The sequence below is a fragment of the Arabidopsis thaliana genome, assembly GCF_000001735.4.
Source record: "Arabidopsis thaliana chromosome 1 sequence".
Taxonomy (NCBI): domain Eukaryota; kingdom Viridiplantae; phylum Streptophyta; class Magnoliopsida; order Brassicales; family Brassicaceae; genus Arabidopsis; species Arabidopsis thaliana.
Genome location: NC_003070.9, coordinates 17,731,930 through 17,759,595, shown reverse-complemented (window position 1 = coordinate 17,759,595; position 27,666 = coordinate 17,731,930). Strand labels below are relative to the sequence as shown.

The following is a 27,666-nucleotide window of genomic DNA, read 5'->3' as shown; positions in this document are numbered from 1 at the left end:
ATTTTTGGATATCAAGTTATGAAACTTCAAAAAACTTTCTTTGTGTATTAGCTGTTAGGTTTGCACAAAAAGAAGAAGCTATTAGGTCATCAATTTGTTGAGTTCTTATTGTTTGTCAGCTGACTCAGCTCCAAAGATTTTTAAGGATGTTTGTATCATGAGAACCGAGGTATTTACCATTGTAAGTGAAGTGTAATAAGACTAAAGAGTTTTCTTAGAGCATCATTATTTGTGCTATCTTAGCCAAATTCTTAGAGCACCTTTAATGGGGGGGGGGGGGGGGGGGGGGGGTTTAAACAAGTTTCTTAACAAAGAACAAAAAAATTATATGATTTAAATATTCATAAGTCTCTTAACTTTGATGAAACCTAGGCAATTGTCTCTTAGTTAAGAGATAATTGGTCTTGGTTTCACCAAATTTAAGAGACCCATAATTAAAAATATTATTTATCTATACTTATACTTTAATTTTGTTTAAGAGACTTAGGCTTAAAAACTACCATTGAAGATGTTTTTAGGTTAAGATTTGTGAAAAAGAACTCTTATATAAGAGCTTTTAGGCTTATATAAAACCTTTTTTTTCACAAATCTTACCCTAAGATTTGGGTAAGATACCACCAATAATGTTGGTCTTATATGCTAATTCATATTAATGGATCCCATGTATTTTTTTTTTCTAGATTTTATTCTAGCATAAAAATAGTTTATAACCTCTTGTATATGTAATGTCAAATTGTCAATTAAATCTATTGAAGTTTTGGAACCTCATAATTAGGATAACGAAAAGATTCGTAGTAACATCATTTGTCTAAATATCTTGGAATCTTACAAAATGATATGTTGTTTCGAAGTGGATATATTTATGACCATTAACAATAGACTCATGTAACAATCAATCACAAAAACAATTCATTATGTTGTTCAAAATCTCAACAATTCTGAAAGTACAAAAAGTTTATGGATAAATGTAAAATCTTTAAGAAAAATAGGGGTCAAAAGTGTTATAATTTTGAATATTAAAATAAAATTAAAAAGTGTATTTTGACCGGAAAAAAGTAGAAAAATACAAAATACAAATAGCATAGGACCGGCACGTATATTACCTGAAATTCATCCCTGAGTCTCGTTCTTCTTCTCTCACTTCGTTTCGTTTTCTCACAAACCGTCTCTATCTCTCTCTCGAGTCTCTTGCTTCTTCTCTAATCCTCTCTCTCTCGCTAGATCGATTACTGAGATTCGACGAACCTTTGTTTGATTTGTAATTTTGAGATCGTGGTGCTTCTCTCTCTTTAATGTTGAATCGGTTCGTTTCTCGGATCTCGATGATCCTCGATTTTCTCAACCAAACTTGAAGAAAAACCTTTCCATTTTTCGCTCCGAGCTTAATTTCTTGTTTCCGCCATGTTTGAAGCTCATGTAAGCCTTTTTCTCTTTGTTAATTTTGGGGATTGTGATGTCTTCTTTACCGGTTATTTTTTTCTGGTGTTTCTAGTTTTAGAAGTTATGTGTTTGGTTTAGTTCGATGTTGTGATTCTGGGTGATTGATTAGCTTGTCTCGTCGTATGTTGGAATTTATCTATGGATTATGAAAATGGGTTTTTAGTTTAGCATCTATGAGAGCAGCAATGGTAGCTGTTACTGGAGAAGTAATTAGTTGAATAGTGCATTGACTATTAGAATAAAAATGAGGAATAGAACAAATTTCTAAGTTAGCGACTTGGACTGTTTCAGATATCAATTTCTGCAGTTTGTAGTGATATGTTTTGCAGGAAATCTTTGCTCTTATGTAGAGGTCTTCATGTCTCCTTAAATAATTGAATGAAGTATCTAATAATTGCTGCGACTCGGTATTCAGGTACTGCATCTGCTTCGGAGGTATTTGGGTGAATATGTGCATGGACTCTCCACAGAGGCTCTGAGAATTAGTGTCTGGAAAGGTTGGATTTTCATTTTTGTTAGTATTTTTATATAGATGTATCTTGAGCGTATTAAAAATTCTTGACTGCTCATGGTTTATGAACAGTGATATATGTAGAGATGTAATCCCTTGGCTGTCTAGTCAGTTGTTGTTTTGATGTTGGGGTTTTTTTTTTTTTTTTTTTTTACTTTTTAGGTGATGTTGTTCTTAAAGATTTGAAGTTAAAGGCGGAAGCTCTTAATTCACTGAAGCTTCCAGTAGCTGTCAAATCTGGTTTTGTTGGAACCATCACTTTGAAGGTAACTTTTTTTTTTTTTTTTTTTCTCTTGGTAGAATTTTGATGATTTTCCTCAAGATCACTGTTCCCGTTCTGTACTCTTGATAGATGAAGTATATTTCTTCTTTCTCAAAAGTTTACGTACTTGAGCTGTGAGAACTTTATGCTGGATTGGTAATCCTTTACAGAGTTACTTGCAGCTTCTTTCTTCATATACATATACTCATTTCGATCTATGTTAAAGTTATTTGAGGATTTAGAGAGCCGAAAAATCACTTTGTGATTACATAGCTCTGAATGCTCACGTGACCAGAACTGTTTGCATGTGTGACGGTCTCATGTATTGATATACAATAGCAATGTTGGAAATTGATTTCATTTTGGATTATGAAGAACATGTTAGTTGGTAATAGTGATCAAAGTGGAAAATTTTAGGTCATTGTTTATGAATTCTGGGATACAAGTTAAAATGTTTAATTGGAATATTGGATAAAAATGAAATATATATGCATGTGATTCTGTTTGTTGCATATATTGAAGCTTTTGATACGAAGTCAAATGTCACGGAGGTTGCAAGTCAGAGTGATATTCTAATTTTTGAACTTGGACTTGTGTTTAATGCCAGCAAACGCTACTTTTGTCAGGAAACTCTTGTAGTTATGGCTAGGTATTAAATCTAAAATTTGAAAGTGACTCATATAAACTTTTGTTTCAGGTCCCTTGGAAAAGTTTAGGCAAAGAGCCAGTCATTGTTCTGATCGATCGTGTCTTCGTTCTTGCTTATCCTGCCCCTGATGACCGAACACTTAAGGTATTCTGTTGAAATTGTTATTTATGTTTGCTTGTCTTCTCTTTAAGTTTTTCACTTTGGTTGGTACTGAATTTGCTTACACTAATTACATACCAGGAGGAAGACAGGGAAAAGCTTCTAGAAACCAAGCTTCAGCAGATCGAGGTACTTCGTATTTCTGGCTGATGGAGCTTCATGGATACGTCTATATATGACCGTTACATGAAACTTGGATTTTCATTTTCATCTACAAGGTTTGATGTTATTCTGAGTTATCATTCTCGTGTCTTTTACATAGGAAGCAGAAACAGCAACTCTTGAAGCAAGGGCAAAGTCTAAGCTGGGAAGTGTACGTCTCTAAACTTGATGACTTTATTTTTGGCTATCTTCTTATATTCATTTCAGGGGTATGTATTTTTTGTGTGACGCTGGAACTTTCCTAATCTGATTAGAGGATAACTTATGATTTTTTACGAACGATATATGCACTCCTTGCTAACTACTAGATAAAATAACTCTCACACGCTAAGCATTTTATAACTAATCTTTGATGGTTGGTTCTTTTCAGCCTCCACAAGGGAATTCATGGCTAGGCTCAATTATTGCTACAATTATTGGTAATCTGAAAGTATCCATCAGCAATGTACATATAAGATACGAGGATTCTACCAGGTTTGTGGCTGTTTGCCTTTTTTGTTTCTGTTTTCCCTTCTGATTTTGTGGCCATATTTAGCTATTCTGCTCGCTTTTAGTGTCTTGTTGTTGGTGTTTATTAGAGACAGCTCAGAAATACTTGCTAGCTTTTTTTCTTATTTCAACAATATTTGCTCTAGTAATCCAGGGCACCCCTTTGCTGCGGGCATCACCTTGGCCAAGCTCGCAGCTGTTACAATGGATGAAGAAGGAAATGAAACCTTTGACACAAGTGGCGCTTTGGATAAACTGCGTAAGGTGAGCTTTTTATCTCTTTTCTTAACTGGGCGAAGTAGTTGAAAGTTGACAAAAAGCATCGTGTTTCAAAGTAGATGTGTGTTTGGACTATAAACAACTATAATTCCATTGGGACGTTGGAGTTCTCTTGTGGTTCATAAATGGAAAACAAATCTAGTCTTCCCATTTCTTAAGATATCCCGTTTTGTAGGCTCTTCATCTATGAAGTTCAAGGGCTCTTCTCCCAGAGGTTTCAAGTACAATAAAAACATTGATTGGGCTTTTAAAATGAATGTTTATTTGTTTTTTCCTGCCATGAACGACATGGATAAATGACAAAGCAGTTTTAGAAATACTTCTAGGCTCTTATGCCAGATTTCTTTGGAGTTTAAACAACTCTTTATATCTTTGTTTTTGTTTCTTTCCAATTAGTTATTTTCTCTACTGCTGTGTTTCCCTATTCTTTTGCTGTGTTCGTTTTGAATACTAGTTATAATTTAAGATAATTAATGAAATGCTGAGATTTCAACTGAAATATACTTTCTTACGTGGTCTGTTGATTGAATATCTGAAGTGTGATGAATAATGATGATGCTACTTATTGACTTGAACCAAAAATTCATGTTAGCACATGGTTTCTGTAACAGTCGTTGCAGCTTGAGAGGCTCGCTCTGTATCATGATTCTAATAGCTTTCCCTGGGAAATAGAGAAGCAATGGGACAATATTACTCCTGAGGAATGGATTGAGGTTTGTTCATACATACCTTTTCCTTGGGGATTATGTTGTGTTTTTTGCCTGGTTTATTAGTCAAATGAAATGTTTTTGAGTGATATGTATCTAACTTTCGACAGTCTTCCTTCAGATGTTTGAAGATGGCATAAAGGAGCAGACCGAGCATAAAATAAAGTCAAAATGGGCCTTGAATCGTCACTATCTATTGTCCCCTATCAATGGATCTCTTAAATATCACCGGTTAGGAAATCAGGAGAGAAATAATCCGGAGATTCCATTTGAAAGGGCATCAGTTATCCTTAATGATGTTAACGTGACTATCACAGAGGTACCACTTAAAGTACTTGATATAGTTGGCTATATTTTTTTGGGAGTGTTCCTCATTTTCCATCAGGGTTAGCCGTAAATTTTTCTTGTGGGTTCTAATTTCTTCTATCTGTATTCCAAATTTCTGAGACCCATTAGAGTTCAGGATTTTTTTTTCTTGAGGTGGTAAACTTAACTCTCTTGTATTTTGTCTTTCCCATTTCTTAACAGGAGCAATATCATGATTGGATAAAGCTAGTCGAAGTTGTCTCCAGATACAAAACATATATAGAGATTTCACATTTAAGGCCTATGGTTCCTGTTTCAGAAGCTCCACGTCTGTGGTGGCGGTTTGCTGCTCAAGCTAGTTTACAACAAAAGAGATTATGGTACACGTTTGTTTTATTCTCTCTCATGTAGGATTTCACTGACATAATAGGAAAAGACACAGCATTTATTTGGTAAAGCTGTTTGGTTTTTACTCTTGCGTAGTTTTAAGCTTCTTCTGGTAAAGCATGACTGTACTTGATCTGTGGAATAAATTTATATTTTGATCTGATTTTTGCATATGTTCACCCCATTTCAGCTATCGATTTTCCTGGGATAGCATTCACCATCTTTGCCAGTTACGTAGGCGCTATATTCAGCTGTATGCCAATTTTCTGCAGCAGTCATCAGATGTTAATTACCCAGAGATGAGAGAAATCGAAAAGGACCTTGATTCCAAAGTGATTCTTTTGTGGAGGTAATAATCAAATTCCAACATTTTGAACGGAAGGCATGTGGTTTCTTAATATGATCAAATCCCACCTTCTGATGCTTACTATTGGGATTCCATCCCGCTGACTCTTTATCTCTGAATTTATGTGAGAGGTTCACATGACCATGGTTAAGATTCTATTATACTGTAAAAGATTTCACTTGTAGACACCTGCCTTATATTTTCCTAGTGGTTAAGCTAGCTGTTGCCTATGTTAGGGGTAGTTAGGCTCGCATCTATGTCGTGATGAAGTTTGTTTGGTAGTGCCCTGTTTGATAGGGTACGTTTGTGATCTTTTTCAGGTGTATAATTAAGAACAATTTTTCGTTCAGATGCTATTCTACGATAGTAACATAATTAAACATAATATGATTCATTCTTCAAGTAATGCTCAAACTTTGTGAATGACATACTAGCTGATATCTAATTACTACTTCTAGTCATATCAATACCACTTTTTGCTCATAAGAAGTTCATACTCAGCCATTCTTCCTTTCTATTTTTATTGAGATTCTCACAGTCACTGTTCTGTCTCTGTGATTTTTTCTTCTTCGGACTTATCTTATCATTTATTATGTTGTATTTCCGTGATAGGTTGCTTGCACATGCAAAGGTAGAATCTGTAAAGTCAAAAGAAGCAGCTGAGCAGAGAAAGCTGAAAAAGGGTGGTTGGTTCTCATTCAACTGGTCAGTAGGGTTTGCTGCTTCCTTCTAAATACATTTTCTTGCTTTTTTGGCTGTTCAGTTCTTTTTCCTGTCGCAGTCATGATCACAAATAGAAACCATTTTTTTTTTTAAAACTTTTGTGGCTACCATATCCATGAAGGCGGACAGAAGCTGAAGATGACCCTGAGGTAGATAGTGTGGCTGGCGGATCAAAATTGATGGAGGAAAGATTGACTAAAGATGAATGGAAGGCCATAAATAAGTTACTGAGTCATCAGCCAGATGAAGAGATGAATTTGTATTCAGGAAAAGACATGCAGAATATGACTCACTTTCTTGTAACGGTATCAATTGGTCAAGGTGCGGCTAGGATTGTTGATATAAATCAGACTGAGGTGCTGTGTGGTAGGTTTGAGCAGCTCGATGTGACGACCAAGTTCAGACATCGAAGTACTCAGTGTGATGTATCACTGAGGTTCTATGGCTTATCTGCACCAGAAGGTTCTCTAGCGCAGGTTTGTTTCCAATTTTCACCATATTAACAGGGTCAGCAGTCTCTTTGATTAGATAATATGCCTGCCTATAAAATGAAGTTTGACCTCCCCCCTTCCCTCTCTGTTTCATGCTGGCTTTGCAGAGTGTATCCAGTGAGAGAAAGACCAATGCCTTGATGGCTAGTTTTGTGAACGCACCAATTGGAGAGAACATTGATTGGAGGCTATCAGCCACGATATCCCCTTGTCATGCTACGGTAATCTCTTCATATATTATATGTATACTCTTGAAGCATGGTCGTTTACGATCTGCGTAATATTTACATACTTTAAGATTCGTCCAGAGTATAGCAGCTTCTATTTATTATCTAGCTGGTGGCATTGGTTTTCTGAAAATGGGGGATTGTCAATTGTCTGGACCTTAGAAAGTGTTATTGGAAATTAAATCTCCTGCTTCCCTTTTGGAAATTATGAAGGGAGAAGGTTGTATGTTGTTAAATTTCTTTGAAATTAAGAATTACTTGTAACTCTCATGGTCCTATGTTTTTCTAAGTTGGGAAATTCAGTTGTATATAGTTAGAGACAAAATAAAGTCTATCTAGTATGGAAGTTTAACACCCAACTACGAAAATTATAATGTTACCAAATCCAGCTGCTACCAAGGGGTCACTAACACTCATCCAGAATAGAAAATTGTTTTTCAGATTAGATAACTTGGTGTGTGGGAATAGGAAGAGTCCGAAATACGTAGTCACATATCAAAGATTGTTTCTTCTAAAATATTTGAATTGACTTAGTCCGATGCTTTTGATGGCCTTAATGTTATTTCATTTTATTCTGTCTTGATAATTTTCTGCGTAATAGTTCCACGTTGCACCCTATTTACTTTGTTCTTTTGTCTTTCTATCTGATACCACTGCTTTGAGCACAATTGAAGGTTTTACGTATTTGCAGATATGGACTGAAAGTTATGATCGTGTATTAGAGTTTGTGAAGCGAAGTAATGCAGTTAGCCCTACTGTTGCGCTGGAAACTGCTGCTGTGCTTCAGGTACTGGTCTAATGCTTAGTGGAAATTTTCCTACTCTTACCCTGTTTCTTACATAGTTTTTTTTGCTTATATTGTCATGGTGAAAATAAGACATGTATGATCCTTCAAGGTTGATCATTCATAGATTATTGTATGTTTATTTTCCTGCATACGTACCATAGCATTTAATTTTATTTGCACCGGTAATTACAGATGAAACTAGAGGAAGTGACTCGACGGGCTCAAGAGCAACTTCAAATAGTATTGGAGGAGCAAAGCAGGTTAGAACAGTTTAACTGGACTTTATATATCCTTTTTTTTTTATCTTTGTCCATATGATCAGAGTTGGACCATTTGGTAGTGAGTGACTAGAGTGGAATGTTTGTTGCATGGAACACAATCTTCTGTCCCTGTAGTCTGTTGGGGATTAGATCTAATTATTTTATCATTGTTTACAAGTTGCATCACCAGCTTTCCTTTATACTTTGCCTTTGGTTTCTTAGATTTGCTCTCGACATTGATATTGATGCTCCAAAGGTGAGAATTCCTTTGAGGGCTTCAGGATCGTCCAAGTGCAGTAGCCATTTCCTATTGGATTTTGGTAATTTTACGTTAACCACCATGGTAAGTTTCTAGACTAGCCCTTCGAGTTTACTAGTTTTTCTTTTCTGTTTTCTTATATTTCTTGTACTATTGCAGGATACTCGGTCTGAGGAGCAGAGGCAAAACTTATATTCCCGGTTCTGCATTTCGGGAAGAGATATTGCTGCTTTCTTTACAGACTGTGGATCTGACAACCAAGGTTGCAGTTTAGTCATGGAAGATTTCACTAATCAGCCAATTCTGTCTCCCATTCTAGAGAAAGCGGACAATGTTTATTCCCTTATTGATAGGTGTGGAATGGCAGTTATTGTTGATCAGGTATTACCTTGCGTGATATTTTATTTTTAAGAGTCAATTGCGACAACAAGGCATTTCTACTTGACACGGATCTATTTCTTGTTGAAGATCAAAGTACCTCACCCAAGTTACCCATCTACTAGAATATCGATCCAAGTGCCAAATATTGGTGTTCATTTCTCTCCAACAAGATATATGAGGATCATGCAATTGTTCGACATCTTGTATGGTGCTATGAAAACCTACAGTCAAGCTCCTGTTGATCACATGCCAGATGGAATCCAACCTTGGAGTCCTACAGATCTTGCTAGTGATGCTAGAATCTTAGTTTGGAAGGTATGCATTATAATATACAAGTACTTTTTAAGTTTGGTTGATCTGTATTAGCTTTGATTTTTTATTTTCACGGAATCTACTTTTTTCAGGGAATTGGCAACTCTGTTGCTACTTGGCAATCTTGTCGCCTTGTTCTATCTGGTTTATATCTGTATACATTTGAATCAGAGAAGTCACTTGATTATCAACGTTATTTATGGTTTGTGCTAATTTTATTAATTATTTTCTTTTATGTACTTTCTTTCTCTCTTTTTTTTTTGTCAAGTTCTTTTTTCTACTACAAAGACTTTTGCATATGTTAAGACGTTTAAATATAAAGTTTCTGTGTGCAGCATGGCTGGTAGGCAAGTATTCGAGGTTCCACCCGCAAATATTGGTGGTTCTCCATACTGTCTTGCTGTCGGTGTAAGGGGAACAGATCTTAAAAAGGTACGCTAAGCTGCTTTATTTTAAATAATAGGAGTTAGATTAGAACCGAAAAATCTGTAAGTTGACTAGGGAATACAATATACGCTCTTGGTGACTTGGGTATGCTTGCTATGCTTGCTAAATCTTGGAATGGCTTCCTACCTGAACAATAAGATGGTAGTGTTATGATTCTCTGGATCTTACTTTTATTGAAGTTGCTTTCGATGTTATACTGGAGAAAAAAGCCAGCTCACACATATTCCTTTACAACCTTGCTTTGTTTGTGGTATTTTCATTTCTGTTTATCTGATGGATCTTCCGCATTCTTCAGGCCCTGGAATCTTCTAGCACCTGGATCATAGAATTTCAGGGGGAGGAGAAGGCAGCTTGGCTGAGAGGACTGGTCCAAGCCACCTATCAAGCTTCTGTATGTGTATAAAATCTCTTTCTTCTTTTCTCTGGGCTTTTACTGCAATGGTCGTCTTCGCTTAATGCTGAAAATCTTTTCCTTTTGTAGGCTCCTTTGTCGGGGGATGTACTTGGTCAAACGAGTGATGGTGATGGTGACTTCCATGAACCTCAGACCAGGAATATGAAAGCTGCTGATCTTGTTATTACTGGTGCTTTGGTTGAGACGAAGTTGTACTTGTATGGAAAGGTTAGCTATAATCAGCTATCTACATGTTTTTATAAGCAGGCTATTTTTATGCCATACCGTGTTGATTAGGAACGTGCGTAGGTTATTGACAAACCATTGACATTCTGTGAAAGCAACTTCTCCTTTTTTTTACTTGACTTCTTAAATCCTACATATCCCGCAGATCAAGAATGAATGCGATGAGCAGGTTGAAGAGGTTCTGCTTCTTAAAGTTCTTGCTTCCGGAGGAAAGGTTTGTGTTTGCTGAACATATTTCATTGCGTTTAAGTTTTGAGGTAGTGAGTTATATGCGTGTGTTTTGTGTCGCGGGTACTAAGGATAGAAGGGGTAAAGGTTAAGGCATGTTGGGTGTACAAAACTTAGACAATCTAACCTCATGAAATTTGGTTTCTGGTTAAAGTGATATCAGTTCATTTAAGCCTGGCTAAGCTATTGATGATGAGATGGAAACTGGAAACTACCAACAGAGCCACATTATTATCATATTTTTTTTTTGATAATATCAAAGCCACAGTATCGTTGACTAAGGATTAGTAAATGATAAGTTCTTAGTGTATTGTTTGGTAAATCATGTTGCATATCTTAGTGCTCCACTTTTCTAGATTTCCTTTGCTTAGATTTTTGCCTTTCTCGGGTTCCCTTTCCTGATATGTCTTGTAATTTTTTCATAAGCTGTTTTTATCCTTTAAGTTCTACACAACAGACTAGTTTGATAGAGGCAGAATTGTGTTTGCTTTGCAGGTGCACTTGATAAGTTCCGAGAGTGGCTTAACTGTTAGAACAAAGTTGCACTCTCTGAAAATCAAAGATGAACTCCAGCAGCAGCAGTCAGGAAGTGCTCAGTATTTAGCTTACTCGGTCCTGAAGAACGAAGACATACAAGAATCATTAGGAACATGTGATTCTTTCGACAAGGAGATGCCTGTAGGACATGCAGATGATGAAGATGCCTACACAGATGCTTTACCAGAGTTTCTGTCACCTACAGAACCAGGTACTCCGGATATGGATATGATTCAATGCAGCATGATGATGGACTCCGATGAACATGTGGGACTCGAGGATACTGAAGGAGGGTTTCATGAAAAAGATACATCTCAGGGAAAAAGTCTTTGCGATGAGGTATTTTATGAGGTGCAGGGTGGTGAATTTTCTGATTTTGTGTCAGTTGTTTTCTTGACGAGGAGCTCCAGTTCCCACGATTATAATGGAATTGATACACAGGTATGTAGTGAAAGACCATCGGAAGACATCTTACTGCCTCACATATTTCTTATCAGCTTTACTAAGCTCTGTTTGAAATCAATTCCAGATGAGCATTCGCATGTCAAAACTGGAGTTCTTTTGCAGCAGACCAACTGTTGTTGCTCTAATTGGTTTTGGATTTGATTTGAGCACTGCATCATATATCGAAAATGATAAAGATGCCAACACTTTGGTACCTGAGAAATCTGATAGTGAGAAAGAAACAAATGATGAAAGTGGGCGCATTGAAGGCTTACTTGGATATGGCAAGGATCGTGTAGTGTTTTACCTGAACATGAATGTTGATAATGTGACTGTGTTTCTCAACAAGGAGGATGGTTCTCAGCTTGCGATGTTTGTGCAGGAACGATTTGTGTTGGACATTAAGGTAAGATATTTTGGCCGGGGGCATCTTGGTGTATTTAATTTCTTATAATGATTTTCTCTTAATATTAGCCCTATGCAGTAGTACAAGAAAATCAAAGTTGTTCATGATATTATGTAATTGGGTTTCCAAAAGTTGCATTTGTAGTTGATCCTCTAGTTAAATGATTTCATCACAGCATCATTTTAAGTTAACTAGTAGTTTGGCTAAATTTGTTTATTTTTCAAGGTTCACCCGAGCTCTCTTTCAGTAGAAGGGACTCTGGGAAATTTTAAACTCTGTGACAAGTCGTTAGACTCTGGAAACTGTTGGAGTTGGCTCTGTGACATACGAGATCCTGGTGTTGAGTCTCTTATCAAGGTATTGAATATTATATAAAAATTTCTGATGGTTTTATTCCTGTTTCTGTGATATTGTTGATTCTTGTTTGATGTGGTTGTGAATCTGCTTGATTCTTGTTTTACACTGCAGTTCAAATTCAGTTCATATAGTGCTGGCGACGACGACTATGAAGGATATGATTATAGCTTATCTGGTAAACTATCGGCTGTTCGCATTGTATTTCTCTACAGATTTGTTCAAGAGGTACCATGATCACTGAACCTGCCTCTTACCTAATTGATTTGAAATGCAACCGAAAGTTATACAAATACTCTTCTTTGGACATCATTTTGTTGTGGAACAACCCAATGAAATGGTTTTCAGGTTACAGCATATTTCATGGGACTTGCTACTCCTCATTCTGAAGAAGTCATTAAACTTGTTGACAAAGTTGGAGGCTTTGAGTGGCTAATCCAGAAAGATGAAATGGATGGTGCTACTGCGGTGAAACTGGACCTTTCGTTAGACACTCCAATAATTGTTGTCCCTAGAGATTCTCTGAGCAAGGAGTAAGTAGAAATAGAGTGTGGAAATTATTAATATGTGCTATCCTATCAAATATCTATTAGGTTTAGGATAACACATAACTTTTCATGGATCTCTAGCTCTTTTGACACCTTGGTATATCAATTATCACAGTGTTTACTTGACATCAAAATAGTTAAGGCAGATTCTGGCCTTTTGGCTGTAGGTCTAAAGATTCTGAAAGCTTGAGGCCTGCAACATGTTTTTTTTTAGCTGAATCTCCAAAATATTTAGCTCAACTTTTTCTCTGAATCTTCTTGGCACAATCTCAACACATTTGTATTTCCTGCAGTTACATTCAACTTGACCTTGGTCAGCTGGAGGTATCAAATGAAATAAGTTGGCATGGGTGTCCGGAGAAAGATGCCACTGCTGTACGTGTAGATGTTCTTCATGCGAAGGTACATATATATTACGAAAAGTATGGAACACTTGTATTTATCGTGAGGAATGAATACTCTTTAGCCTGATGATTATTTCTGTTGTTTTTTGTTGTAAAGATTCTTGGACTAAATATGTCGGTAGGCATAAATGGTTCAATTGGTAAACCAATGATACGTGAAGGACAGGGATTGGACATTTTTGTCCGGCGCAGCCTAAGAGATGTTTTTAAGAAAGTCCCAACACTTTCGGTTGAGGTTAAGGTACAAGTCTACTTCTCTATATTTGACGTACTTCAATATTTGCTTTTGGTGTCAAGAACCTGGACCTTAAACAAAGCATTTTTTCTTTTTTGGTCTTTGATTCTTCATATTGCTAGGTTAGGGATGACTATACTTATAAACGTTATTGTCTTAAAAGGATCGCCTTGCTATGAAATAATCACAATTTTTATATTTTATATTTATCATTGCCTTTTAGGCAAGCTTGAAACTGGGAGTCATCTTACAGTGTCTTTGATTTTTGTTTATCATCCCTAAGTACTATGTATAAACTTGTTACCTTCTCCTAACTACTGGTATCAGCAGTCACTTCTTAGGACTAATTATTTTCTTAATATTTGCTGTGCAGATTGATTTCTTGCATGCTGTGATGTCTGACAAAGAATATGATATTATTGTAAGTTGCACATCCATGAATTTGTTTGAGGAGCCAAAGCTACCTCCAGATTTCCGTGGTAGCAGTTCTGGTCCCAAAGCTAAAATGCGTCTACTGGCTGACAAAGTCAACTTGAATAGTCAGATGATTATGTCACGTACAGTTACCATACTGGCTGTTGATATCAATTATGCTCTTCTCGAGTTACGTAATAGTGTTAATGAAGAGTCATCATTAGCTCATGTTGCGGTACGTGCTTCTGAGCCTAATTCTTCTATTTCCTGGTACATTTTGTCATCTAGGAACTATACCATATATCTAAGATACCAAATTTCCATTCACAGCTTGAAGGATTATGGGTATCCTACAGGATGACATCACTATCTGAGACAGACTTGTATGTGTCAGTTCCTAAAGTTTCTGTTCTTGATATCCGCCCTAACACAAAGCCTGAAATGCGACTGATGCTCGGCTCATCGGTCGATGCTTCCAAGCAGGCTTCTTCTGAATCTCTTCCCTTTTCCCTTAATAAGGGAAGCTTTAAGCGAGCCAACTCTAGGGCTGTTCTTGATTTTGATGCACCATGTTCAACGATGTTGCTGATGGATTATAGATGGCGAGCATCCTCTCAGTCATGTGTTTTGCGGGTGCAACAACCTCGTATCCTTGCTGTTCCTGACTTCCTTCTTGCGGTTGGTGAATTTTTTGTTCCAGCTTTGCGTGCAATAACAGGAAGAGATGAAACATTAGATCCAACAAATGATCCTATCACCAGAAGTAGAGGCATAGTTCTCTCTGAGCCACTCTATAAACAGACAGAAGATGTTGTGCACTTGTCCCCACGTAGACAATTAGTAGCAGATTCACTGGGCATTGATGAGTATACCTATGACGGATGCGGAAAGGTAATCTCGTTGAGTGAGCAAGGAGAGAAGGATTTAAACGTAGGAAGATTAGAACCCATCATAATCGTTGGGCATGGAAAGAAGCTGCGCTTCGTCAATGTGAAAATTAAGGTTGAGACTCTTCTCTCTTTTAAACAATTTAATATTTAATACATACTTATGTAATTTGCATAGTCACTTAGCTTGCTCAGAGTAAATTTCTACACATTTGCTAAGCACTTATAGTGAGAAGAGGAGAAGGAACTTTCTTGTTGTAATCATTGCTCCACACTCCCCTTTTTCCAAGATTCTTGATTTATGCTAGCTGCTTGTTTTCTGTTTTTCCTTTTATGCATGTGGCAGAATGGATCGCTTCTGAGCAAGTGCATTTATTTGAGTAACGATAGTAGCTGTTTATTTTCTCCGGAAGATGGTGTTGACATCTCAATGTTAGAAAATGCCTCATCTAATCCGGAGAATGTGCTTAGCAATGCGCACAAATCATCAGATGTTTCAGACACTTGTCAATATGATTCGAAGTCTGGTCAGAGTTTTACCTTTGAAGCTCAGGTAGGTTTACTTCTCTTTTTGTTATTTCACGGGTTTATTTAAGTTTTGAGTGCCTAAATTATGTTATTTTTATCTTCTTTGAATCATGGTTTCTCTTTACTTGTTACCTTACTTTTTGAGTCGTTACTCCCTGATTTTGGTGTATAATTCTTTTTCTCTTTTTACTCATAACCTTTGGTTATATAGAGATCTCTTCCTCAACCTTCTTCGAGTGATTTACCACAAACTCTGGATTCCAGGCCTATCTGATTAAGGAAATCCAAATATTCTTGTTTTGCTGGATTTGTCAAATTCATAGCTTATTTTTGTGCAGGTTGTATCTCCTGAGTTCACGTTCTTTGACGGTACAAAGTCATCTCTGGATGACTCTTCTGCTGTAGAAAAGCTTTTGCGAGTGAAATTGGATTTTAATTTTATGTAAGTGCAGCGTTCTCTAAACCACTGGATCAGTGATTTATACCATTTTGTCATACATGACAGTTCTGGACATTTGGGTCTGAGCGTAACAACCCAATATTTCGGCAGACACAAATATGATTGCTTGATTACTTTATCTATATGCCTGTATAAAGAAAGGATTGTACTAAAGTAACCCCTCATCTGACCACCACTACGTCCTGCTCGTGACATTGAAAACCAGTTTTTTTCTAAACTAGTTGCATACTGGATCTTAAGTTTCATGTTACATTGTTGATGTAATTTTTGCTCTTGTTTCAACAGGTATGCCTCAAAAGAAAAAGACATCTGGGTTCGAGCCTTGCTAAAGAACCTGGTTGTTGAAACTGGGTCTGGTCTTATCATTCTTGATCCAGTCGATATCTCTGGGGGATACACTTCTGTTAAAGAGAAAACAAATATGTCCTTAACCTCCACTGACATATACATGCACCTTTCTTTGAGTGCTCTTTCTCTCCTACTGAATCTGCAGAGCCAAGTAACTGGAGCTTTACAATCTGGAAATGCTATTCCTTTAGCTTCATGCACCAACTTTGACAGGATTTGGGTCTCACCAAAAGGTATGACATCAGTTAAGTTATGTGGCACAGTTTAACCTGAAAGCTGTCTGATTTTTTGGTGATCATGTTTCATCTACTTAAGCAACTGTCTCAGATAATTATACTGTTGATTAGAAAGAATATTTATTCTAAATCCTTTACATTGATTATTTCGTTTTGGGGATGGTCAGCAGAAAATGGACCTAGGAACAACCTCACAATTTGGAGGCCGCAGGCTCCTTCAAACTATGTCATATTGGGAGACTGTGTGACGTCAAGGTAATATATAACAAGTTACTCATCTGGTTGCATGTGTATCTCATTGTTATGTATCTTTTGCTTTAATTTTTTCATCCCTACAACAAAGAATACTATGGTTATAGTCCTTTTATTTGTATATTTACAAAAAAAGTATTTAAGGGTCATGACTTATCTAATCAGACTCATTAATAGCTTTGAACTGCGTCCAGAAAATTCATATCGAACCGTTTCCGTAACAGAGATTAGCAGCTCTTGTTATATTAGAGTTGATAGCTTAACGCGTAATTGGGGGTAACATGTTGGTGCCAGTGCTTACAACTGTTTAACAAGAGTTTGGTTCAGTGTACAGATGTTTTCTTCTTCTAAAAGTTAAAGCTATATTATCTCATTAATTCCTTGAAAGTTTTTTCTTACAGGGCAATTCCTCCTACACAAGCTGTAATGGCAGTAAGTAATACATATGGGCGTGTGAGGAAGCCGATTGGGTTTAATCGTATTGGCCTGTTCTCTGTTATTCAAGGTTTAGAAGGGGATAATGTTCAGCATTCCCATAATAGCAATGAGTGTTCCCTCTGGATGCCTGTAGCTCCTGTAGGGTACACTGCTATGGGTTGTGTTGCAAATATAGGAAGTGAGCAACCACCTGATCACATTGTTTATTGTCTAAGGTCTGACCTTGTATCTTCCAGCAGTTTCTCTGAGTGCATATACACCGTTCCCTCCAGTTCGTTATTTGAGTCTGGATTCAGCATTTGGCGTGCTGATAATGTTCTTGGAGCATTCTATGCTCACACTTCAACTGCAGCTCCTTCCAAAAAATATAGCCCTGGCCTCAGTCATTGTCTTCTTTGGAATCCCCTTCAGTCCAAGACATCTTCATCCTCTGACCCATCATCGACAAGTGGGTCCCGGAGTGAGCAATCAAGTGATCAGACTGGAAATTCATCAGGATGGGACATTCTCAGGTCAATTTCTAAGGCAACTAGTTATCATGTTTCAACTCCTAATTTTGAGAGAATCTGGTGGGACAAAGGTGGTGATCTTCGAAGACCTGTCTCAATATGGAGGCCTGTTCCACGTCCTGGTTTTGCAATATTGGGTGATAGCATAACTGAAGGGTTAGTAAATATTTAACGTTTACTTTGTCTCTATATTAGCTACCGTGAAAGGACTGTTTTTTATACAAATGTTGTATAATCTTGAGTTTTTCTTCACATTAGATTGGAGCCACCTGCACTGGGAATACTCTTCAAAGCAGATGACTCTGAGATTGCTGCAAAACCTGTACAGTTCAATAAAGTCGCACATATTGTGGGGAAAGGTTTCGATGAAGTTTTCTGCTGGTTTCCTGTTGCACCTCCTGGTTATGTTTCTCTAGGATGTGTTCTCTCTAAATTTGATGAAGCGCCTCATGTCGATTCGTTTTGTTGTCCAAGGATTGATCTTGTTAACCAGGCCAACATTTATGAAGCGTCTGTCACGAGATCTTCAAGTTCAAAGTCCTCTCAACTCTGGAGCATTTGGAAAGTTGACAATCAGGTTGGACAACCCATTTAACGTTTGATGATGTGTCTCTTTTCTTTAAAGGCTCTCAATAGTTATCATTGAATTGTAGGACCTTCTGTTTCTGTGAAATAGCTACTATCCACTTTTAGCTTAACTACCCCCATAGTGAAAAGTATTTTCCAATCGTGATAGCGCTGCTGATTCCTTGTGTAGGCATGTACTTTTCTTGCACGTTCTGATCTTAAAAGACCTCCAAGTCGAATGGCTTTCGCTGTTGGAGAATCTGTAAAGCCGAAGACACAGGAAAATGTAAATGCAGAAATTAAGCTGAGATGCTTCTCCCTGACACTTCTAGATGGATTACATGGAATGGTATGTTATGTTATATGGTTAAAGTTAATAGCCAATTTTTTGGAACCTAGTGTTTACATCTTGATCCTATTCTGAATTCTTCCAGATGACTCCTCTCTTTGACACAACTGTCACCAATATCAAGCTAGCAACTCATGGTCGTCCTGAGGCCATGAATGCAGTACTCATTTCCTCAATTGCTGCTTCAACATTTAACCCGCAGTTGGAAGCGTGGGAGCCCCTTCTGGAGCCATTTGATGGAATATTCAAGTAAAGACAGTATTGTTTCTTATTTATGATATGACTTAACTAGAAAATAAAACTATTTGAAATAATATTTTGATTGCTCACTTTCACGTTGTAGGTTGGAAACATATGATACTGCTTTGAACCAATCGTCAAAGCCAGGAAAACGGCTGCGAATTGCTGCTACTAACATTTTGAACATAAATGTTAGTGCTGCAAACCTTGAAACTCTTGGCGATGCCGTTGTTTCCTGGAGAAGGCAATTAGAACTTGAAGAAAGAGCGGCCAAAATGAAAGAAGTACATTATCTTTTTCTTTTTCCGTGAAAGTATAAATTTTCATAATGTGTTACTTACTAATCTGCTCTGGTGCAGGAATCAGCTGCCTCTCGTGAGAGTGGGGATCTTTCAGCTTTTTCAGCTCTTGATGAAGATGATTTTCAGACGATTGTGGTAGAGAATAAACTCGGCCGTGACATTTATCTGAAAAAGCTGGAGGAGAACTCAGATGTAGTTGTGAAATTGTGTCACGATGAAAACACTTCTGTCTGGGTTCCCCCTCCAAGGTTCTCCAATCGGTTAAATGTTGCAGACAGTTCTAGAGAAGCACGCAATTACATGACTGTACAGATTCTTGAGGCTAAGGTATCTCTATACAAGAGCATCATTTGAAGTACTTATAGTGGCATGTTAGAATTTGTATGGTTAAGATGACACCTTCACTTTTTTGTTCAGGGTTTGCATATTATTGATGATGGTAACAGTCACAGTTTCTTTTGCACCCTACGCCTCGTTGTTGATAGTCAGGGTGCAGAACCACAAAAGCTTTTTCCTCAAAGTGCTAGGACAAAGTGTGTCAAGCCTTCCACTACAATTGTCAACGACTTGATGGAGTGCACTTCCAAGTGGAATGAACTTTTTATTTTTGAAATTCCACGGAAGGTAGTTCATAAGGAAACAGTTAATCTATGCTTCCTTTATTCATATTCTCTGTTTCTTCAAATATGCGGTATACATAAGCGCTTAAGCCTAGTTGCTATCCCTGTATACATTATGATTTAGATGGTTAGTGGTACAAGTTAGATTGGTATGTCTGTCTGCAATATTCATTTCTAAACTGAAAACAGTTGTCATGATTTTGGAACTTATCTCATATGAGTATCTGTTTTTTTCTTTTCTATTTGTTTAATTGTTATAGGGAGTTGCCAGATTGGAGGTTGAGGTCACAAACCTTGCTGCTAAAGCTGGAAAAGGTTCAATCCTATTAATTCTTGGACTCTTTTCTTTGACCTGTTTAACTATACCTTATGTGTGTGATTGTGTTCTTTTTGAGATTGATTGGTATTGTTTAGTTTTCATTGAGTCCTTGGATTGTTTGCACCTGATTCGTGAATAAAAGATGACTGGACATTTTTCCAAGAGTTTTCACAATGAGTCAAGATGGTACCTATGTTGCATGATAGTTAGCTATTGACTATTACAGGGGAGGTCGTCGGGTCACTTTCGTTTCCTGTTGGACATGGGGAAAGTACGCTTAGAAAGGTAGCTTCAGTAAGGATGCTACATCAATCAAGTGATGCCGAGAATATAAGTTCGTATACGCTTCAGAGAAAGGTTAGCTGTTTTTCATTTATACTAGGGTGTGTTAACGTATATCTCAAGATTTTATAACATGCATTTTCAATTCTCCATTTTATCATGAAATAAAGAATGCTGAAGATAAACATGACAACGGGTGCTTGCTTATCTCAACATCTTACTTTGAGAAGACGACAATCCCGAACACACTAAGAAATATGGAAAGTAAGGATTTTGTTGACGGAGACACTGGTTTCTGGATCGGGGTTCGTCCTGATGACTCATGGCATAGCATTCGCTCACTGCTTCCGCTCTGTATTGCTCCGAAATCACTACAAAATGATTTTATTGCAATGGAAGTTTCTATGAGAAATGGGAGAAAGCACGCAACATTCAGATGTTTAGCTACAGTTGTAAATGATTCAGATGTCAATTTAGAGATATCTATATCTTCCGATCAGAATGTCTCTTCTGGAGTAAGCAATCATAATGCTGTGATTGCCTCTAGATCTTCATATGTTTTGCCATGGGGATGTTTATCAAAGGATAATGAACAGTGCCTGCATATCCGGCCAAAGGTTGAAAACTCTCATCATTCTTATGCATGGGGTTATTGCATCGCAGTGAGTTCTGGTTGCGGAAAAGATCAACCATTTGTTGATCAAGGTTTACTGACTCGGCAGAATACAATCAAACAAAGCAGCAGGGCATCTACATTTTTTTTGAGATTAAACCAGCTTGAGAAGAAGGATATGCTTTTCTGCTGCCAGCCTTCTACTGGGAGTAAGCCATTATGGCTCAGTGTAGGAGCAGATGCGTCAGTTCTTCATACAGACCTCAATACACCAGTTTATGATTGGAAAATTTCTATTAGTTCTCCTTTAAAGCTAGAAAATAGACTTCCATGTCCTGTCAAATTCACAGTGTGGGAAAAGACAAAAGAAGGCACATATCTCGAGAGACAACATGGTGTAGTATCCTCAAGGAAGAGTGCTCATGTATATTCAGCAGATATTCAGAGACCTGTATATCTTACGTTAGCTGTCCATGGCGGTTGGGCTTTGGAAAAGGTTGGCTTTTATATTCTGCACAAGAAACTACCTACACTTGAGAACATTACTGAATTTCAGTTTGCTTTTGTAGGATCCTATTCCTGTTTTAGATATATCTTCAAACGACAGCGTGTCATCATTTTGGTTCGTCCATCAACAGAGCAAAAGGTTAGTCTTTTATCTGCTTATTACCCAGGTATTTGATTATATGCATATTTGTTGTTTAAATTGAATATATGATTGTTAAGAAGTGGGGTTAAGGTTATGGCTATATCAGTATCTCTTTTCAAACTAAGCAGTATCCCTCGGAAAATCTTGTCTAGCTGAACATTCTTTATTGATGGAACCTACTATGTTGAGAGTTATCAAATGAAGATTTTTTCTTTCTTTTACATAAACCTAATATCATATTCCATGAAATGATTTTTTTCCAACTCTATTTTTTGGAGTTTCAGGAGATTGCGTGTAAGTATAGAACGTGATGTGGGAGAAACAGGGGCTGCACCAAAGACTATAAGGTTCTTTGTCCCATACTGGATTACAAACGATTCCTATCTTCCACTAAGCTATAGAGTGGTGGAGATTGAACCTTCAGAAAATGTGGAAGCTGGCTCCCCCTGTCTGACTAGGGCTTCCAAATCTTTTAAGAAAAATCCTGTTTTTTCGATGGAGAGAAGACACCAGAAGAAAAATGTCCGAGTGCTTGAGTCTATTGAGGATACTAGTCCTATGCCTAGCATGCTTTCTCCACAAGAATCAGCTGGCCGGAGTGGCGTTGTACTGTTTCCGTCTCAGAAGGATTCTTATGTCTCTCCACGAATTGGTATTGCTGTCGCAGCTAGGGATTCTGATAGTTACAGTCCTGGAATTTCTCTCCTTGAGCTTGAGAAGAAGGTGACTAGCTAAAGCTTAAATGATATTCTGAAAACTAATGGCTTGAAAATTTCATGGGCTGTGTTTAAATACTTAAAACCATTTCCAACTCTTTTATGTATGAAAGATTTCCCTCCTAGTCCTGGCTGAGTCACCATTTTCTTTAGTTGGTTGGCAGACCAGGCAATATTCGTTCCTTTTACTAACCACAAATCCTATTCCAGGAACGCATAGATGTAAAGGCATTCTGCAAAGACGCCTCATACTACATGCTCTCGGCAGTATTAAACATGACATCTGACAGAACAAAGGTCAGATATCACTGTTTTATTTTTCTAATTGTTCTAGCACATGAATGTTAATTACCTGTCTGAACTCAAATGTGTGCTCTTGCAAAGTGTTCTTGTTGGTGTTTATTTACGCTATTTGGTTGTGGAGACTCCTAATGATATACATGCAATACTTTGTTTAGCCTCCGCTTTATCTCTCCTGTTTCTGTGAAAAGTATACATGCGGTTGCTATATATTAGGTTATTATCCGTGTTTTATTATATCAAGTTGATTTATACGCAGATCAATGCTTACAAGTAACTTGACGCTTAGCATTTTTGGGGTCAGAATATTAAGTTAAACTTGATATTATCCGACTTTCAATTTAACAGTAGATGACTATATTTTTTGTTTGCAGGTTATTCATCTCCAACCACACACCTTATTTATCAACAGGGTGGGCGTGAGCATCTGTCTTCAACAGTGCGATTGTCAGACAGAAGAATGGATTAATCCTTCTGATCCTCCGAAACTCTTTGGATGGCAGTCTTCCACCCGGCTTGAGTTACTGAAAGTATGTTAAATATCTTCAAATTGTGTAACTTTTTTTTAATGATGATTAATGTGCTTACGGCGGATGGACAATTTCAGTTACGAGTGAAGGGATATAGATGGAGCACGCCATTCAGCGTCTTTAGCGAAGGTACAATGCGTGTTCCTGTTCCAAAAGAAGATGGGACTGATCAATTGCAGCTAAGAGTACAAGTCAGAAGCGGGACAAAGAACTCACGTTATGAAGTTATCTTCAGGCCGAACTCTATCTCTGGCCCTTACAGGTAAACATTCAGTTATCTACCAGATGATATATTTTTTCTGACATTACTCTTTGCTTGGATTTATTTAGATGATAGATTTTCCAACTGCTTGAGCATGTTTGCATTTAAGATTAATTAAATTTCTGCCACATATGTTCCTCAGAAACTGTTATCATTTTGGTGAATAAACTTGTTCCTGGAAAAACCTGCATGACGTCATTTTTATACAATGATGCATCATGTTAGCTGAATCCAAATGTATATTCCCTCTCCTATAACTATGTCTTGTCACTACTTTATCTGACTATATATTTTTTGTATTCACTTAAATATGAATCAACTCTCCTAGGATCGAAAACCGTTCCATGTTTCTTCCTATTCGCTATCGCCAAGTGGAAGGTGTCAGCGAGTCTTGGCAATTTCTTCCTCCTAATGCGGCTGCTTCGTTTTATTGGGAAAATCTTGGTAGACGACATCTATTTGAACTTCTTGTTGATGGAAACGATCCTTCTAATTCAGAAAAGTTCGATATTGATAAGATAGGTGATTATCCACCACGAAGTGAAAGTGGACCTACCAGACCCATACGAGTTACTATTTTAAAGGAAGACAAAAAGAATATTGTCAGAATCAGTGACTGGATGCCAGCAATTGAGCCTACTTCAAGCATAAGCAGAAGACTTCCAGCATCATCCCTGTCAGAATTATCTGGAAATGAGTCTCAGCAATCTCATCTTTTGGCCTCAGAAGATTCTGAGTTTCATGTTATTGTTGAGCTTGCTGAACTTGGAATCTCCGTAATCGACCATGCTCCTGAGGAAATACTGTACATGTCAGTGCAAAACCTCTTTGTGGCATATTCAACCGGCTTGGGCTCTGGACTTAGCAGGTGAGTTTATCAGGTTCTTAAGGTGTAGCTCTATTTTACAAATGTAAGGGCCACCATATATCACCAATTCGCCATACTGATTTTCTATCAAATTCGATAAATCTGGGTACTGTCTCTATGCATTCATTAGTGTCAAAAGTTCAAAACATCTAAAAATGCAGAAAGGGATTTGATTGAGACTTGCAGGGAATTTTTTTTTGCTAAGATCATGAATTTCCAGTTGCGCTTATCAGATTTTGTTGGCTGCTATACGAACAAAGTACTTTGGGCTATTGCTAAACGCTTATTGTTTTACAGGTTCAAACTAAGGATGCAAGGAATACAAGTTGATAACCAATTGCCATTGGCTCCAATGCCAGTTCTGTTCAGACCACAGCGAACCGGAGATAAAGCTGATTATATTTTGAAGTTTTCTGTTACTTTGCAATCAAATGCTGGCCTTGATCTCCGTGTCTACCCGTATATAGATTTCCAAGTAAGTTTATACAGTTTCTGTTTTCGACCTGAACAATTATTTTTGGCATTTAAAATTTTGCTCACATTGTTATATCTCTTTACTAGGGACGTGAAAATACTGCCTTTCTGATAAACATCCATGAACCTATTATCTGGCGCATTCATGAGATGATCCAGCAAGCCAACTTGAGTAGACTATCCGATCCTAACTCGACGGCTGTATCAGTTGATCCATTCATTCAAATCGGGTATGTACGGGATTTTCTTGGTCTATATATGCTGTTTACTGAATGAATCTTCCATTCAAAAGACTTAATCTTGGTTACACCCGTCCAAAAATGCAGAGTTCTTAACTTCTCGGAAGTTAGATTTAGAGTATCCATGGCGATGTCCCCCAGTCAAAGGCCGAGGGGAGTGCTTGGATTTTGGTCATCCCTGATGACTGCTCTTGGGAATACAGAAAACATGCCAGTAAGTATTCCAGAGTAATTCATTGGTTTATGTCCATTGGTTTCTACTTGGTACTCGTAGGACATCAATTATAGTCGACAAGTTTTGTAGTTTTTAGAATTTGTTTTGTCAATGTACTACTTGCTACACTTTCAGTCCAACCCAGTATGTATTTTTTTTCTTCTTCTAATTTTTCTTATCTTCAAATAGGTACGCATAAGTGAGAGATTTCATGAGAACATATCCATGCGCCAAAGTACTATGATCAATAATGCTATTAGGAACGTAAAGAAAGACCTCCTTGGCCAGCCTCTTCAGTTGCTCTCAGGTGTTGATATTCTTGGCAATGCAAGCAGCGCGCTTGGACATATGAGTCAAGGCATAGCTGCATTATCAATGGATAAAAAATTCATCCAAAGTCGACAGAGACAGGTTTCTTCCTGACTTTGTTTTTTCTCCTTGTACATGTTGCTGTTTCCTGTGGATACAACATAAACAATCCAAGTTGCCTTCCATTAGCCTAATATGTAGAAAATTTTCCTCTTAACACTTGAATTTTTGAATGGCTTCTGATACTAAACGGATGTATGGGCTTGCCAGTGTTTCTTTCCTGTGCTCCATTTTGTTAGTACACGCTAATGCGTTTCTTGATTTGGCAGGAAAACAAAGGTGTTGAGGACTTTGGCGATATTATCAGAGAAGGAGGTGGAGCTCTAGCGAAAGGCCTGTTTAGAGGAGTCACAGGCATATTGACAAAGCCTCTCGAAGGTGCAAAGTCTTCTGGTGTCGAAGGCTTTGTCTCTGGGTTTGGGAAAGGAATCATTGGTGCTGCTGCCCAGCCTGTGAGCGGAGTTCTGGATCTTCTGTCAAAGACCACTGAAGGTGCAAATGCCATGAGGATGAAAATAGCAGCTGCCATCACCTCAGATGAACAACTTCTTCGCCGGAGACTTCCAAGAGCGGTTGGTGCTGATAGCTTGCTTCGTCCTTACAATGATTACAGGGCACAGGGGCAGGTACAATTTTTACCCGTAAATATGTTCAAATTTGTATTTCGTGGCTTGCACTAGTCGTTTTGCTCTTGGTTAGCTGATGAGGAATGGATTTACTGGTGCTTATAATATATTTGGTTTGGTTTACGTAGCATATGATTATTCTTATACAAATTTCAAACCTCCAATATTTTGCATTTGCAGGTCATATTGCAGTTGGCAGAATCTGGATCATTCCTGGGCCAGGTTGATCTGTTTAAAGTACGTGGGAAGTTTGCATTAACAGATGCCTACGAAAGTCATTTCATCCTACCAAAAGGAAAAGTTCTGATGATCACACATCGAAGAGTGATATTGCTACAAGTGAGTTAGACAAAACCTTTTTGCTCTCTATGTTTAATTGGTATAGTGTTCGTCTTCTGTATCTATCCAAGAAATTCTATTGAAATTTCCAAACTTTTAATGTTTCCAGCAACCCTCCAACATAATGGGCCAAAGAAAGTTTATTCCGGCAAAAGATGCGTGTTCTATACAGTGGGATATTCTATGGAATGATCTGGTAACCATGGAACTGAGTGACGGGAAAAAAGACCCACCTAACTCTCCACCTTCGCGGCTTATTCTCTATCTGAAAGCAAAGCCACATGACCCGAAGGAACAATTCCGTGTTGTCAAATGCATTCCCAACAGCAAGCAGGCCTTTGATGTTTACTCAGCTATCGATCAAGCCATTAACTTGTATGGGCAGAATGCTTTAAAGGTGAGAAGAGATCTTTATTTCACTTTTAATTACATAGTGACACCCCTTTTAACAATTGGCCCTAACATGTTGTTATAAGTGATATTACAGTGGTGGAAACTATATGCCAAATTAATATGATGATTTAATTATCGTACTCGTTTTAGGGAATGGTGAAAAACAAAGTGACAAGACCATATTCCCCAATTTCTGAGAGTTCTTGGGCTGAAGGAGCTTCTCAACAAATGCCAGCTTCAGTTACACCATCTTCAACCTTTGGCACTAGCCCTACGACCAGCTCAAGTTAAAGTCTGAATCTTTGAGCTCTCATTCCTTCCAATGTCCCCTCTCGCCTCCCCGGTAAAGACTTTTTCCTCTTCTCCATTTGCTTGAACAAAGCTTTATTTCTTTTCTTTTTTTTTTCCTTATATAACCCAACTGCAATTTTAGTATCTAAACGCAACTGGTTAATGGTTAATGATCTCTGGTGTTTTGTATTCCCTGACCAAAATCTCTGAGCATAACAAAAACACAAATATCCGTTATTGTTTGGTACAAGCTATAGTTTCATGGTTTTAACATCCAGCCTTTTGCGTTTGATATCTAATGGACATACTTTTCTTCTCAGGTTAGGGGAGATTAAACACAGCATTGGTGAAAAAAGAAAGAACATTTGATTTTGTTCAAATTTTTCTTGTGTAGGGTTTTGGTAATCAGATCGTAGAAATATTAAGTGTGTATATATATGATAACATCTACAAATCGGGTACTGTACAGACTCATCCAACATTAGACTCGTGTATCGCATCACATGTATACGGGTACCATATATAATTCTATTAATTTTTTCATATATCTCCAAATAGTCAAGTTTTGAATCAGCCAGTGGCCCAATGCATAAGCTATTATATTCACAGAATCTGATGATTTTCAAACGAATAAAAAGGGTTTTATAAAAAT

General features: G+C 37.5%; 1 protein-coding gene across 6 annotated transcripts; it reads left to right on the top strand.

The window, feature by feature from the left end:
* Positions 1-1,087: 1,087 nt before the first annotated feature.
* On the top strand, positions 1,088-27,586 carry AT1G48090 (calcium-dependent lipid-binding family protein). 6 transcript variants are annotated; one of them, NM_103704.6, is made up of 67 exons: positions 1,152-1,416; positions 1,519-1,537; positions 1,609-1,646; positions 1,856-1,937; positions 2,114-2,217; positions 2,911-3,006; positions 3,103-3,150; positions 3,284-3,334; positions 3,554-3,657; positions 3,819-3,936; positions 4,144-4,209; positions 4,563-4,664; positions 4,780-4,977; positions 5,187-5,344; positions 5,542-5,700; positions 6,310-6,402; positions 6,542-6,896; positions 7,019-7,132; positions 7,830-7,925; positions 8,118-8,185; positions 8,408-8,528; positions 8,604-8,825; positions 8,913-9,140; positions 9,230-9,339; positions 9,473-9,569; positions 9,880-9,975; positions 10,066-10,206; positions 10,370-10,438; positions 10,948-11,430; positions 11,519-11,839; positions 12,065-12,196; positions 12,308-12,421; positions 12,542-12,726; positions 13,035-13,143; positions 13,243-13,386; positions 13,754-14,029; positions 14,125-14,796; positions 15,028-15,234; positions 15,548-15,651; positions 15,955-16,250; positions 16,424-16,508; positions 16,907-17,158; positions 17,240-17,608; positions 17,711-18,029; positions 18,210-18,368; positions 18,454-18,617; positions 18,712-18,892; positions 18,968-19,237; positions 19,328-19,534; positions 19,791-19,845; positions 20,076-20,206; positions 20,302-21,240; positions 21,314-21,390; positions 21,678-22,116; positions 22,320-22,406; positions 22,784-22,939; positions 23,017-23,201; positions 23,530-24,069; positions 24,367-24,544; positions 24,631-24,773; positions 24,870-24,996; positions 25,186-25,407; positions 25,635-25,991; positions 26,172-26,330; positions 26,440-26,727; positions 26,874-27,066; positions 27,335-27,586. In NM_103704.6, the coding sequence occupies exons 1-66, from the start codon at positions 1,402-1,404 to the stop codon at positions 27,012-27,014; spliced, it is 12,441 nt and encodes a 4,146-aa protein (NP_175242.7). In that variant the 5' UTR covers positions 1,152-1,401; the 3' UTR covers positions 27,015-27,066; positions 27,335-27,586. The 6 variants fall into 6 exon arrangements, with proteins under 6 accessions (NP_001320408.1, NP_001320406.1, NP_001320405.1 ...); NM_001333295.1 differs by having other exon boundaries at positions 16,907-17,608; NM_001333296.1 differs by lacking the exons at positions 1,519-1,537; positions 1,609-1,646 and having other exon boundaries at positions 1,148-1,416; positions 16,907-17,608.
* Positions 27,587-27,666: the final 80 nt, after the last annotated feature.

Coding starts and splice junctions, on each gene's coding strand:
- AT1G48090 (NM_001333295.1), top strand. Junction 6,897..7,018: donor CAGAAGGTTCTCTAGCGCAG/GTTTGTTTCCAA, acceptor CTGGCTTTGCAG/AGTGTATCCAGTGAGAGAAA. Junction 16,509..16,906: donor GGAGACTGTGTGACGTCAAG/GTAATATATAAC, acceptor TTTTTCTTACAG/GGCAATTCCTCCTACACAAG.